The sequence below is a fragment of the Parasteatoda tepidariorum genome, chromosome 11, assembly GCF_982258835.1.
Source record: "Parasteatoda tepidariorum strain Cologne lab strain chromosome 11, Ptep-v5.0, whole genome shotgun sequence".
In the NCBI taxonomy this organism is placed as follows: Eukaryota; Metazoa; Arthropoda; class Arachnida; order Araneae; family Theridiidae; genus Parasteatoda; species Parasteatoda tepidariorum.
Window position 1 is genome coordinate 22675068 of NC_141765.1, and position 15719 is coordinate 22690786.

General features: G+C 28.0%; 1 protein-coding gene across 1 annotated transcript in view; it reads left to right on the forward strand.

The window, feature by feature from the left end:
- The first annotated feature begins 1378 nt into the window (after nt 1–1378).
- The window catches only part of LOC107452634 (uncharacterized), a 59409-nt gene continuing 45068 nt past the window's right edge, over nt 1379–15719 (forward strand). Inside the window, exon 1 of the mRNA XM_016069176.4 lies at nt 1379–2489. Within this exon, the coding sequence (XP_015924662.1) occupies nt 1935–2489 (555 nt within the window). The 5' untranslated portion in view covers nt 1379–1934. The remainder of the gene's footprint in view (nt 2490–15719) is intronic.

The following is a 15719-nucleotide window of genomic DNA, read 5'->3' on the forward strand; positions in this document are numbered from 1 at the left end:
TATATATAAATAATAGAGAAAAAATAGACTATTTACTAAGCATTTCTGTTTGCAGAGGATTTTTACATTCTTTTAACTTAGTCGAAAGGTAATTTTAAAAAAGTAGATTTAAGCAAAATCATAACCAGTAACTTCATAGCACATCACATTAATGTTTCATGAAATAATGCTTTTTTAATAGTGCCAAACCATTACACTTATTAAAAAATATACCAGAAGATATAATAATACTTAATCCCTTCGAAGCTAAAAACAAATCCAATATTTTAATGCTCAAACTTTCGAAGGATTAGTACTTAATAAACAATTTTAATTTCAAATTTCTAAAAACATCATGTATAATTTTTCATATTTCTGAAAACATCATAAAAAATACTTCCTTCGTACTATTTATGCTTAGATATTAGAAATTCAAGGCTCTAGGTATAATTGTCTTATCTGGGTACTGCATTTTGTATTTACAATAGCGAGAAATAGTATTCATAGTATACCAGTAACGAGAGAAAATTGCTATTGCATATTAGCAGACATGAAAATAGAAACCGAAGACATAAGAACAAAAGAAGACATAAAAATCTAACTGACAATGAACAATTTTTTTCGAAGCTAAAAGTAAATCCAATACTATAAACCAAAGATTAACACCCAATAAGCAGTTTTCCATTTCATATTTCTAAAAACATCATATAACTTTTTTAAATATTTCTGAAAATGTGTCTTGTCTTTTTAATCAACATGATCATGTCTTTTTAATCAATCATGTCTTTTTAATCAACATGAAAATAAAACCCAAGAAGCAAAAAAAGATATAAAAATCTAACAATGAATATCAAATTTCTTCGAAGCTAAAAATAAGTATCTTTTTTCATATTTCTGAAAATAGCATAAAAAATACGCCTTTTTACTATTTATGACATTAGAAAATCGAAGTCCTTGGCATAATTGCCTTTGCTGTAATTGGGTACTGCATTTTGTACTTACAACAGTGAGAAATAGTATCGTAAATATTAACAGAAACAACAGAGATTGCTATCCCTTATTAGCAGACATGGAAACACCAGAAGTCACCGTGATACAAAAAACAATCTAACAATCAATTTTGAGTCAAAGATAATTAAAAAACAGATTTCAAAGTATAGAACAAAAAGAATATAGTAAATATGTACAAAATCTACAAATATTTACTCTTAAAATATATTCTACAAAGTTTATTATAGTGAGACTGGACCGACCGGTTTAACTGAGGAATTCTGTATCAACCAACCCCTTTACGTTATTGATGAGTTAATACTCTCATCTTGAATCATACTTAAAACAGCATCTTCACTATCTTGTTTTCGAAAAACGCGATTTGGCTGAAACCACTGACATACTGTCCGATAATATTACTCGGGCCACATTCTTTTGAAACCAGAATTTGCCGGGCTGAACATTAAGATGTAATTAGAGTTAAGGAGAAGAGTGGGGACTGGTGATCAGGGAATTTCACGCTCGTCAAGTGCATACGACTTCTTATTGGCCAATTTTTCTAGGTTGGCTTCACATCCTTTTCGACACAGGTGGTGTAAAACGTGTTTTACACTCTCAAGATGATCCCAGAAGATGATGTTTTGAAAGAACTTTGATGCTTTAGAGTTATCATGTGTGCTTAAATAAAGATAATTGTTTCATCTCATGAAATAGTCCGCGTTTCAGCTGTTTTTGTTCAGTTGTTTTCTAATTTTATAAGAAAATGATTTTAGAAGTGTTGCGTGCATTGTGATCGAGCGATTTCAAAAATCACCGAAAATATTGGCCATGATTTTCGTGATGCTGTACATGCTTTTCTCATCAAATTACCGCTCTAGTAATTACGTGATTGCACAAATTTGTTGACACTTAAATGGAATGAAAAACAAATATTCGACAACTACGTGACAAGACATAACCAGGAAATGTTTCAACTTCCTCCTCCTTTAATAAACAGTGGCCCTCCATATTTTTTACCATGGACATCCAGTCAATCTATAGGCTGTGGTTCAGGAGTTGTTGGAGGAGGCTGTATAAGACCAGAACGTTCAACAAGAACAAATGTTCAAAAGTTAACATGGAGAAATTCTCCATGGGTTAAAGGATACAAGATCAACAGTATGACTATATCAGATATAAGTCCAACTGTTGCTGTAAGGCGCGTGGTACTGCTATACGAAAATCAACAATACCGTGAAGCCGCAAACTTCATCAACAGGTTACATACTTCTATATTTAAATCAATTGTTGATGATTTACCAATGGATGAGTTTGTTGAAGGTCTGCCTCAAAGTTTACCAATATTGGAGGCTTTATATGCTAAAGTATTTCTATCTGATGGTTTGAATTTCCCAATGAGACTCTTAAGACCTGAAAGAGTCATCATGCAAATGGCTAAATTACTCTCGCATAGGGATTTGATAGATTTTACTGTTGATGCTCCAAATCCTATAATTCTGTCTTGCAAGAAGTTAATAAAGGTAAGTTAATTTTTTTATTTGAAAACCATGGTAGTAAGGAGCGTGTTAAGTGGCACTTTTAATTAGTAGGTATTATAACATGTTATGACCGACTGTTGACATGGGAAAATTATTAGGTCTTAAAAAAGGGTTTATTTGATAAAAAATAATAGTGAAATTAGGATACATATGAATTTGAAGGTCTAAGAGAATGTTATGATGAGCTGTTAACATAAAACATTTCTTAGGGCTTTTAAAAAAGTGTTTCTTTGATTTAAAAAAAAACACGTCAATTGTCATTTTGAAAACATTTAAATTTGTAGGTATAAAAACATGTTGTAATCGATTGTTAAAACAAGACATTTATTAAGGTTTTGAATAAATTATCTTTGACAGAAATAATATATACTTTGAAAAACTTCCTAATGTTTTAATGCATTCTAAAGCTTATTCATTGTTAAAACTGGTTTTACAAAATGCCAATTAACACGTTACAATTAAGCCGTTACATTATATTTTCAGAGAATCGTAAAATGCTTCAGAGATATTCTTTTTAATTGAATTATTTTTTTACATGTTAATAGTTTTCCAAAAAAAATTTTTTTATGGCTTTAAATGGCATTTTGTTTTAATGCAACGTTGAAAAAAGTAAACTTTCTTTTAAAAAATGTTATCACCTTCCTATTATCATCTTTAATTTCATTATAGTATAAATTCCTTTCTATCAATTCTAATCCAAAAAAATTAAAGATAAATTTATTTCAACCAAAGCAAATATTTATATTCATTTCTTTAAAACAATTTTGTCTGTAACTCAAAATTAAAAATGATTAAATATTACTCAGCATCATCAATTCATGTTTAAAATTATATATTTTTATTTATCTTGATTTATTAAGTAGTCAACGAAACAATCAATCAACGAAAAACCGAAGTACGATGTACAAATAATTTCTAGTTATACTTTATTCCTTTATTTGTGTTTGTATTTTGCCCAAAGGATACGTGCTCTTTGTTCGCCAATGTTTGTACGAATTGTTATTTATAGCTTTTTGAAATAGCTCTGCGTACATCCATTTTCAACAACACTTTTTTCAGATTATATGAAAAAATGTTTTTTTACTTTTTACAACAAACACCTTTGTATAAAAACTATAAAAAAACAAGAAAATTTATCATTGCAATTCAAATTATCATTTTGAAGTACAATATAAAATCAATAAACCCCTAATTATCTTTACGCTTTTTTAACGGTATATTTCAATGTATAAAAATGAACAGTTTTTGGAAAACAAAATAATATTTTTTTTAGCTTATTCTGTTAGAACCAAAGTAATTTAGTTAAGGAACTCTTTATGGATATGTAATTTAAAAATATTTTGAATTTGTTACAAATGCAAATGCATAGTTTAACTTACCACTGTACACTGTAAAAATTCATGTTCAATTACGACAAAAATTAAGGGCAGCCTAAGTGCAGTATCTGTAAAATCCATTTTATCGTAAATTCAACTTTTACTGTAAAATTTTATATTGTAATTTTTACAGTAATATTTATTTAATTAGAGTGATTTAGCAGTAAATATTGTTGTTTACACCTTGAGTGACAGAACTTTTTTAAAGTAATTTGATTCGGAAGTTTTCACAGTGTATCAATTATATATTTTATTTATTGGATAGAAAGCGTCAATAAGAAATTTAATTTAAGTAATTTCAAATTTAATTAAATTAAATTTCGTTAATTTATATTTTATTAATTTGCATATAATTAATCCCAAATTTAATTAATCTTATTTAATGGGGGAAACTCCATGGATAGGAAACAGAGGAAATTGTCTGTAGTTGAGGTAGCCAGGGCCTGTGAAGGGCTGTCGTACTCATAAAGAAGAAGGAGATGCTTAAAGTTTTAAAACCACTGAAATGAAATTTTTTTAAATATTTCGGAAAATTTACATAATAAATATTTCTAATGATGCGCATAATCTAAAAATTGTATACATAAAACTTATGTAGTGCGCAAAAAAAAATTATAAATGGAACATCCAGAATACGTTTTAATCTAATGATCCTCACGTTCTAGGACTAATTCGTAATGGTTCGAGAGGATGACCTCAAATATGCTAATTAATTAGAGCAGACGAAATTTTAAGTTACGAAATTAGACACAAAAGCATACTTTCTCTGAATAAACATTCCTTTTCATTTGGCGGATTCGAATTTCTGATCCCCAAAATATAGGGGTAGCCGCAATGTGGGAAGTATGGTTCCAATAGTTTGGTCAGATGAGCGGTCCAAAGTTTGAAGCCCTTAATGTTAATTTTCATTTTGTGTATTGCACAATATCTCGAGATTTTTTTTCTTTTCTTTTACGAAATGAGAAAGTTTTGCACACAATTTTAAAATTTATTCAACGAAAGATAATTCTAAAAAAAATATAGCTTTTTGTAAAAGTTTATTATTTTTCATTATTTTATTTAATGATAAACAAAAACTTTTGAAATGTAAGTTATAAATTTTTTTTAAGTCATTTAAAAAAATGCGATTTTGAATAGTGAAATACAAAATTTGAGTGAAATCGCTGGTATAGTTTCCGAGAAATCGAATTTTTTTTTTCAATTTTTTATAACCGTCGTTGAACAGCTGACCCAATTTAGGGTTTGAGATTACCAATGTTCGTATCCGTAGTCTTGCAATTTTGAACCCGATCAAAAGACAAGGGATCTCCTGGATCAAGTATTGGGAGAAATTTGTCTTCGTGGAGGACTTTTTGAGGGAACCAACCCGCATTTGCGTTACATGGAGAGGAAAACCACGAGAACCTCCCACGGTTAGCCCGACGACAAGGAGACTCTAGCCTATGATTCGTCTACCACTGAGGATATTTACGGCAGCACTGTGGTCAGTGCGAGCCGGGTGCGGAATTCGAATCGACCAGCCATCGCTGGTATCGAACCTTGTTACCTCATTGGGAGGCTAGCGCTCTATCACCTGAGCCACCACGGCTCGAGAAATCGAATTTTAAAAAAGTCATATTTTTAAAATTCAATTTCTCAGGCACTCTCCGGCCGATTTTGCTCAAATTTTGTATTTTGCCATTTAAAATCGCATTCTTTAAAATGATGTTATAAAATCTTTATCATTAAATAAAATAGCAAAAGATAATAAATATTTACAAAAAGTTTTATTTTGTATATTATTATCATTGGTCAAACAAATTTTATAATTGTGTGCAAAACTTTTTTAATTCACTAAATAAATTCTCGTGGTGAGGTGTAATACACAAAAATTAAGATTAACATTAAGTTGTTCAAACTTTGGACAGCTCTCCTAACCAAGCTATTGGAACCTAATTCAATAAGCTAGATATTTCTTAAAATTTGATTGCGAAAATACTTCTCAAACTTTATTATCAAAATCAATAAAAAAAACTTTTATTTGTAGAGAAATATTTCTTCTATTTACTATAAATGCTTATTTGTGAATAAAATTATTGCCTTGAGTATTTACTCGTAATAAAGCAACCCTTGAGATAATTCACCGAAGAAAAATTCTATTCCTTATAACTCCCATATTTAAGAATTGATCATAAAAAATTATACTCAGTTCCGCCTTTGGGTGTTGTATTACGAGAAAACAAACTGTATGTCAACAACTATGACGATAATGATACATTTTGGTCAGTTCGTACAAAAATAGCCTTAGTTGCGAAATTATATTGAAAAGAATTATTTTACAGATCAGGGGTTTCCAACTGGCGGCCCGCAGGCCGCATCCGACCCTCGCAGCCTCTTTTTGCGGCTCACGAACTAAAATATATTAATTTTCATTTTTTTGCGCAGAATTTTCGTAAAAAATCTTACTTTTCTCGTTAAAAATAAGAAAAAAAAACTATTTTTTTCGTTTCTGTGAAATTTAACATACCAACGGTGTAAAAAAAATTATTTCTCAGACTTTGCATCCAAGAAAATCATGGAATGATTAATATTTATTCGAATACAAAAATAATCGTGCATGTTGCCTTTTTTCTTTTTTTTAAATTTTTTTTTCTTTTTCATTTTTTTGTATTTCGTGAATATAACTTAGCATGTGCGCATCAGAAATTTTCTCGAAGAAATTCTCCGATTTAACTTTTTGAATCCACTAATTTTGGACGAAATTATTTACATTTGTAAATTTTAAAGGGCATGAAAGAGTGAATGAATATCATGTCTTATCTAAATTCCTTGCATTGAATAGCTCATGAGCGGAAAAAAAAAATTTTTCAGATGCTCGAGAATTTTTTTGTTGTTGCTATAATTCCTAATAAGTCGAAAAAATGTTAATTTATCACAGAATTAAATTTTAAAAAAAATATTTTCAGTAAGTTTCTGATTAAGAGAAGATTCAAAATGATAAGCAACAAGCATTATTTGTAATGCTTGTTATTTTGTTTTTTAATATTAAGAAACCTTGATAAAAATCTGACAGCAATATTTAATGTTCCTTCAAACATAAAGGAGTCCTATATAAAATTTTGATAAAGTTGTGGCCTGCCATTTGACTGGTGTTTTTAATTGCGGCTCCCAGCCTCATGTAAGTTGGAAACCCCTGTTATAGATGAACTTTATTAGAAGGATTGCTTCCCATCTAAATACTTAAATAAAAAAGTACGCCTCATACTGATTAAATCCTCATCAAAGAGTTTTTCATAATTATCCTGAAAAGCGGTTAACTCAATCTTTTCGCAAATTTTTTTTTCGCAATTTATACGTTTATAACTAATGATAAAAGCTGCAGGTCTTTGGTTTTAGTAATTTTTTTTTTTTTAAGGAATGCATTGCATGATCAAATTTGGTTTAATAACAACACGCACTTTTAGTTGACGAACCGATGGTTATAAATGGTGGAGCTGGGAGATATCAAGACATATCGGGAAATAACGATATTTTTTAAAATATCGTGATGACAAAATTTTAAAAATAAGATGCATCGTAAACACCATGTCTAACGATAAATATCGGTGTTTTTTCTTGATAATTACTAATAACTATAAAAATATCATTTATAATAAAAAGAGCGAGTATTTTTTATAGCAATTGAGGTTACATACGAATGCAGTGAAATGAGAAAACAACTTTTTTTCGAAACATACAATAAACGCGTATCAAATATTCTCGATTTACTCTTTTATTTTTAATTTTTATGTTTAATAAAATCATAAAACTTGTAAAACAAAAACAATTAAGAGTAAGTAGAACGAAAAAGCGATAGCGAAAAGCGATTTTTAGCGATATCAAAGTAAACATTTCATTATTAGCTTTTATTCATATTATTTACCGAGAATAATCATTATAATTATTCATTAAAAGCCACTGCTAAAGTTAGAACCTATTTTATAATTATGAAAAATTTTGTTAGGAAAATCTTAACCAATGTAAAGATATAAAAATTAGTTGAATTGGAAAAAAGTCCCCTTATTTAAATTCCATTATCGATGGTGAAAACCGTAGAAAAAAAAGGTGTGTGTTTATAAGTCAAAAATATAGATAAAACATAGAAGAAAATATAATAAAGATATATGAAAAAAGAAGAAAAGTTTTTTAAAAAAAATTTTAACTTAATTTTATTTTAATATTTTTCTTCTTATTTTTCAGAAATCTTGAGTTCTATACACTTCAGCTTATGCATAGTAAATAAAACTTATTATTATAAATAAAAATACAGAAATTATCATTTAATTAGTCAGTATGAAATTTTTATTATTTTATGCTGAACTCTTTTATTCACGTTGATTTTACCTTAATTATTAGAACTTAAGAGTATATCAACATTCCTTCAGATTATACTGTTTTAAATAAAGATTGATAAAAAGGAGTGTAACAGCTGCTTTCAATTTTAAACAGTTTTCCAATTTTAACAGAAGTTTAGGTTAATTATTTCTAAAACTTGTCATTTAATGATTAATGAGTCTGTGAAGTATAAAAAATGAAGGTAGTATCACCAATAGATAAGTTTACATACAAGCTTTGGAATCATTTTTAAAAAATACCCTTTAGCATAAAATTATTTACACTTTTGTACAGTTATTAAAAATATATTTGATTTTTTTTTTAATTATTGTTTTCTGCAACCACGATCCTTTCCATAAAAGGCCTGATATCATTTTTTTAAATAAATTTAGAACTTTCTCCACTACACAATATCAAATGATATCGTTTTGAGAATCTCCTCATTACCCTTGATTATATAAATGTTAATGAACAATAAATCATTTCCATTTAGTTTAGTTTTAGCCAACTATTTTCATTAAATTTTTTTAAACATCAATACACGTGATTGTTCACATTCATTGCACACGTTGAAAAAAAATCTGTTAAAATTACCGTTCTGTATGGTCATAACATTTCCGGTAAAAATGTCATAATTCTGGTTACTATAACCAAAATATATGGTATTTAAAACATTCATTAGGTAATTTTTCCGTTCTCATGGTAACGTTTTACTGGAAATTCAGACTTTCGAAATAATAATTCTCAGTTACCGGACACATTTAGTAAAAAAATGAAAAGTTGAAAAGTAAATTTAGCCGAATACATGTTTTTTTATGCTGTACTCAAAGGTATCATTATAAAATTACCTAATTTTACCACTTTTATCAAATTTTATCACACATTATAAAATCATATTTTGTTGTAATTTGTAAGTTTGGCAAAGGTGTAAAATAAAAATAATTTTAATCTACTATACCTTGCAAATTCACGTCAAAATACTTTGCTTTAAAATTAGAAGGAAGAACGCTGAAAAAAAAGTATGGTCAAAACTACCAGAATATGGTGGAATCTGGTTCTGGGGAAACACCAAAAGCTTAGTAGTTTTTACTAAAGCGTTTTGGTCATGATTTTAGTAAGATTAATTATAAAATACGGTTTTATTAAATATGATTTTGGTAGATGGCGTGAAATTTGGTAATTTTATAATGATACCTTAGAGCATGGTATAAAAACCGTTTATTCAGTTTAATTTATTCTTCAGTTTTGTATTTTTTTACTAAATGTTAAGTAATAAAAACTATTTGAAAATCAGAATTTCCGATGAACAGTTACGATATATGCCTTTACCATATAAACGGGAAAATAGAGTTATCAAATGAATAGTTTAACTACAGTATATTTTAGTTTTTATTAGCAGAATTCTGTTTGTTTTTTACCAAAAATATCATTACCTTTACTTACTTGTCCTACTTTAGGTCCGGGGGAACATAAGGCCCTTATCTTCTTACCCCAGCTCAATCATTTTTTTTTTTTTGCTCAAGAGCTCGCCTCAGACTTGCTCGATCATTCAGCCTGTCTTCTTCCTTCTTCAGGTTAGCATGGGGCTGCCTCTCTTTCGTTTACCTTCTGGTGCCCATGTTAAACTGATGGTATTCTTGTAGGAAGCATTCTCAATACTATTTACATCTTTTTCGTTTTATACTGACGGTGATTGGTTGTTGCCTGGTTTCACTGTATCCTTATTATACAGTACGATAATTTTACCAGAATTCTTTTTTCCGTGTAGCCTCGTATAAAAATAATTTATAAGTAACATACTTTACTGTGAAAAGTAATCGGAACATTTTTTATCCCTTTTTTTAAGTAACGAAATAAGACACAAAAGCATGCTTTTTCTGAATAAACATAAGTTTTTTTTTTTTTTTGGTCGGATTCCTGACCCCTAATATATGGTCCCCAATAATTAAGTCAGGGGAACGGTTCAAAGTTTACCCCTAAAATATATGTTAATTTTAATTTTTGCGTATTTCTCCATATCTCGAGCACTTTTAAGGGAATTTTGCACACTTAAAAAATTTGTTTATTAAAAGATAATTCCAAGCAAAAAATAATTTTTAATAGTCATTTATTAGATTTTTTTTGTAATAGTGACGGAAATTTGAACTCTAAGGTAAACAAATTTTTGCATTATTTTAAAAAATGTAATTCATGACAAAATAGAAAATTTGAAATAAATTGGTCGAATAGTTCCTGAGAAATCTAGTTTTAATATAAGACTTCTTTTAAATTCGAGTTTTCAGAACTATATTTTGAGAATGTAATGTTTACTTGAAAATTAATATTTAAATATTTACAACCGAAATAAACATAGATCATCAGCGTAGATAAAACTTACTATATCTTCACTTTTATTCTTCTGATTTTCACTTTTCCATGAATTTACTAAAGCAACAACTATGAAACATAATAACGTACTTCATTACAGCTTATATACAGAAACATCTTATTGCTTACATGGAAATCGTTGTATAATTCTTAAAAAAATGCTTCTAAAAATTTCTAAAGTATCAGTACTTAGGGTGCCTGTACCTTTTACCTCAAAATTCACTTTAACCAGAAAAAAAATTTAATACCGTAATTTTTACAGCAATAATTATTATAAAATCACTAAATCACTCTAATTAAATCGATACTACTGTAAAAAGTACGGTATAATACTTTACGGTTCAGTGAATTTTACGGATGATTCACCAAAAGTGCCGGTACTTTATAAATTTATGTGATCCGTAATTTTTTTACAGTGTACTAGCATTAAAACTTTATTATTTATTAAAATTACTAATCGACAATCAGAGAGTTCATGTATTAGTTGATAAAACATAAATTTATAAAAAACAATAAAAAGTCTAATAAAGTATAACTCAGGAAGCTTATCTGACTTACAACTATTTTGTTTGTTTGTTTTTCAACTGTTCTGACAAACATAGCATTATAAGAAATGTTAATTTTGCACATGATACGCTTTAAAAGATTCATTCTTATTTCATTATGATAATATATATACCAGACTTATAAAGTGCACATATACTATGCTTCCGAAATAAGGAAGAATAATACACCATTTCATTAAAAATCTTGTTAGTAATAAAACGCAGAAAATGGTTGATGCGCTGTTGGAATTCTTTTATTAGTTCTTATGTACAAGAAGGCCAACTTGGAATGAAATAAATATAAGCACAGTAAAAATATTGCTTTATGTAATCAAAGCCTTTGTTAGAGATTAATTATTTTCTCCCATTTTGAGTCAACAATACCTATCGATATCATACTTAAAAGTACCTCCTAATTTCTTTCGGTTTGAATAAATCAAACAAATATCCCAAACAAATATTCTAAAAATACTAATTTCTAAGAAATTGTCCCATTAAAGTTAGTTATATATATACGGATATATATATATATATATATATATATATATATATATATATATATATATATATATATATATATATATATATATATATATATATATATATATATATATATATATATATATATATATATATATATATATATATAGAAGTGCTCCGAAATAAAAATTAGGGAAAATCGTGCAAATAAATTCCTAAAATGTTTCGTTTTAGAGAATAAGGGAAATATGAGTAATTACAATTGGTCTTTAAAAATTTTTAAAAATTTACAGAATAATTCTTTTAACATGTCTTTGCATGTTAAAGCATGTCTTTGCATGTTAAAGCATGTCTTTGCATGTCTTTGCATAACAAAGTTTTTTGCATGTTATACTGCAAATGAACTTTTCAGACGGAGAAAAGAAAATCTGTTGAAATTAGCGAACTGCATGATAATTACAATTCTGGTAAAAATAAATAAACCATAATTCTGGTTAATAGAACCAAAATATATAGTATTTAAACCATACATTTGGTAATTTTTCCATTTATATGGTATAGGTTTACCGGAAATTCTGGTCTTGAAACTTAAATTTTTACCACATATTTAGCAAAAAATACATAACTGAAAAGTAAATGTATTCAAATAAATAGTTTTTATGCCTCTCAGGTATCATGATAATATTGCCAAATATTACCACATTTGTAAATTTTTATCATATGTTAAGCAATCATTTTTTATTGTTAATTTTATCAAAATCATTACCATAGCGCTTCGAGAAAAATTACTGAGCTTTTTGATATTCCCATAGAGCCAGAAAAACTGTAATTTTGTCATATTTTCTGGTAGTTCTGACCATGCTTTTTTTCTCTGTGCAGAAATCACTTCTTAAATTTTTTCTAAAAAGATATGTTGAATAAATTTAAGTCGTAAAGAGACAACGATATTAAAACTGTCACTGAAACCCATTCACTTAAAAAAGGAAGTGGATACAAAATGTAAGTCATCAGGATGACGTTATGAAAAAAAAATATGAGACAATATTACAAACAGTTTTGTCCAAAATCATGACACAGTCAAATGTTACCTCCTCTACTGATACTTTTTTGACCGAACTTAAATTTTCTTCGAGAGTTTCGAATTAATAACTCATAAAGTATGTGGGCAACCACAATTTGAAAAATATGAACCTAAAAGTATAGAAAAATGAGCGTTCGAAATGTTTCGGGCCTTTAATGTTATCATTTATAACTATTTTGCATTTTACGTTAAAAATTTTAGAGAACGCTAAGAATCAAAAATATTTTTTTTTCAGTTACAAAATTTGTTTTTGCAAAGATAATTGCGCAAAAACAAGTTTTAAGAATTACTTATTTTATCTATGATTAAATTTGTGTTTTTAAAAAATATTAGGCCTATAAATGGGTACACCATGTTAACACAAATACTTCCGCACTTGATAATTTTAATTGAGAAAAACCAAAGGTTAAAATAAAATCAGTTAAACAGATTTTTAAAAAAGCCATTTTGAATTGTGATTTCTCTGAAACTTCTCGACTTATTAATTTTACCTTTTGATTATGACACATAAAATCACATTATTTAAGAGAATGTAATACCTTTTCATACTTTATAACAGAACAATTTTTGTCCAGATTCAATGGGTATTATTTTTAAAATTCAATTTTTGTCCTTAATAATCTGTTATGTATGTAATTAAACTTTTTTTTTTACTGTTTAAGGAAAAATGAAGTTTAATAAGATAAGTTAAAATATAAAACTAACAAACAACTAGAACAACCTAGTATATTAGAAGAAACACATAGCAATGATTAATAACGACTTAATATCGAGTGATATTTATTATTCAAAAAAAATATTTTAGTCAAGAATTTTGAAATTTCAATAAACTCGTTTTTGATATCTCTGATATGAAGTTATTGTTACTGTTATTACAATAACAATAATTACCTTGTAATAAATTTGAGCTAATATAAGTACCTTTATTTTTTCATGTTTTTTTTATCTTAAAAATAAAACAATAATTAAAAAATACATTGAACATACTAAATATACTGCTTTAAGTATTTTTTTTTTACTTTTTATTGAAAAATTGACACAAATAAAAAATTAATGGAAATATATTTTACATTTTACTGATAAACTTTTCCTAAGATATAAATAACTCTTACTTAAACTAAACTTTAAACATTAATCATAACTTAGTTATAATTTCAAATTTTGCTTTTTAAAGTTTTCATTTTTGATAATCGGAATTAAACTCTGTCAAGACCCTGATTTTCCCTCACAGTGAGTTAACGAGGTTGTTGACACTGGCCTGAGGGTCAGTGGGGGCAGGCAGTGAGAATTGTCGCCCCCTGATTTTGAGGGTGAGGGCGTAGAGACATCCTCAAGGTAAGAGAGAAACACTTTTTTTTAACAGTTTTAAATTTAACTCTTGACTGGAAAAGATGTTAGCTTCTGGAGCAAGTAGGAAATTATCATATAAAAATACTATTTTTATCTATGTCGTACATAAAATCAAGAAATAATCAATATAATATCATTATAGCCTCAGATCGCCCTTACTTGACGAAGATCCATCAATAAAGTTTTAATACTCTACCGAGAAAACTAACGGTGAAACATGCTGATTTGACCACCTGTCTAAGTTGACCTCAATTAGCAAGAACCTAATTTATTCAATATAATAAAATAATAATAAGCAGTGAAACCCCATGCTATCTGACCACCTATCTAAATTGACCTCTATTAGCAAGAACCTAATTTATTCAATGTAACAAAAGGGAGTATAACCCTTGTAATCTGGTCACCTCTCTATTTTACATATGGGCTGGTAAAACAAACAAATTTGTCAAATAGCATAATTGAATGAAATTCTAAACCCTTTATAGGGTAAACTAGCCAGTGAAGGAACACTTAAGCTTCGCTTGCCTTTTAAAAAATCATATTAATTTCAAAATTCGTAATTTCAGTTAAATGGCAGTGTCAACATATTTGTTACTAATTGCAAACTATGCAAAAAAATTGTAGAGAACTTACATAATATTGTTTTAAAGTTTTGGAGGTTCAAATAACAAGTAGTAAGAAGACCCAGTGAAGGAACAGCTCTACCCAGTGAAGGAACACAAAATTGCCCAGTGAAGGAACACTTAATTTTGGTTATTTTTTAATGCTCTTTATGAATTTTTTAGCCATACAAATATATAAAAACAAGACTATTTGCGAAATTATAACATACAGTACTTGTAAAATGCTAACTTTTTTCTGTAATCATGAACTAGAAATTAAAGTGATGTTAAATAGAAAATACATAAAAAAAATCAATCTTTCTTATAATTTGACAGTCAAATCTAAATCATTGTGTCATCCGATGCTGTTTATTATCATTATTATTTTATCACCTTTTTGTTTACTCTTTTTCCTCTTATTTCTTGAAGCTTTTTTTTTCTTTTTAAGCATTTTTTTTTCTTTTTCTTTTCCATGTTCTTTTGTTTTAACTTTTTTTAGATCTTTCAGCCTCCTGAAATTTTTGCTATTTCTCTGAAATTAGTGCAAAAGGTAATTTATTCGTTTTTCTTCTTATTTGACCTTTCTTTTCATCATCAATATTTGGCCAATGTAAATGGTTCTTCCAAACTTCTTCTGATTTTTCAGCAACATTTCTACAGTGCCTTTCTCGAAAATAGACGGGGGAAAGGTGTCTTAAAGTTTGAGGCAAATCCATCTCTTGTTGACTTATATCTAGAGGATCTTTAGAAGTACTGATTTTACTTCTAGAATCATTTCTTTCTTCAACTAAGAGAGGATCAGCATGAGGACTCATTTCAAATTCGATATCTAAGATGCATTCATTATCAATACTAGCTTCAGTTCCTAAGTTTGACTTAACCAAGTGGTCTTCTTTTAATACGTACTTCTTCCATATTGAAAAAAGTACAAGCTATTGGATATTTTCGATATTAAACTCTTCAGTCAATGCTGCGTTAAAAATTTGCAACATATTTTGAGGGATTTTCCTCTCAAGCTTCTGAAGAAATTGAGTATCGTTTCTGTTTAACTCTGTTTT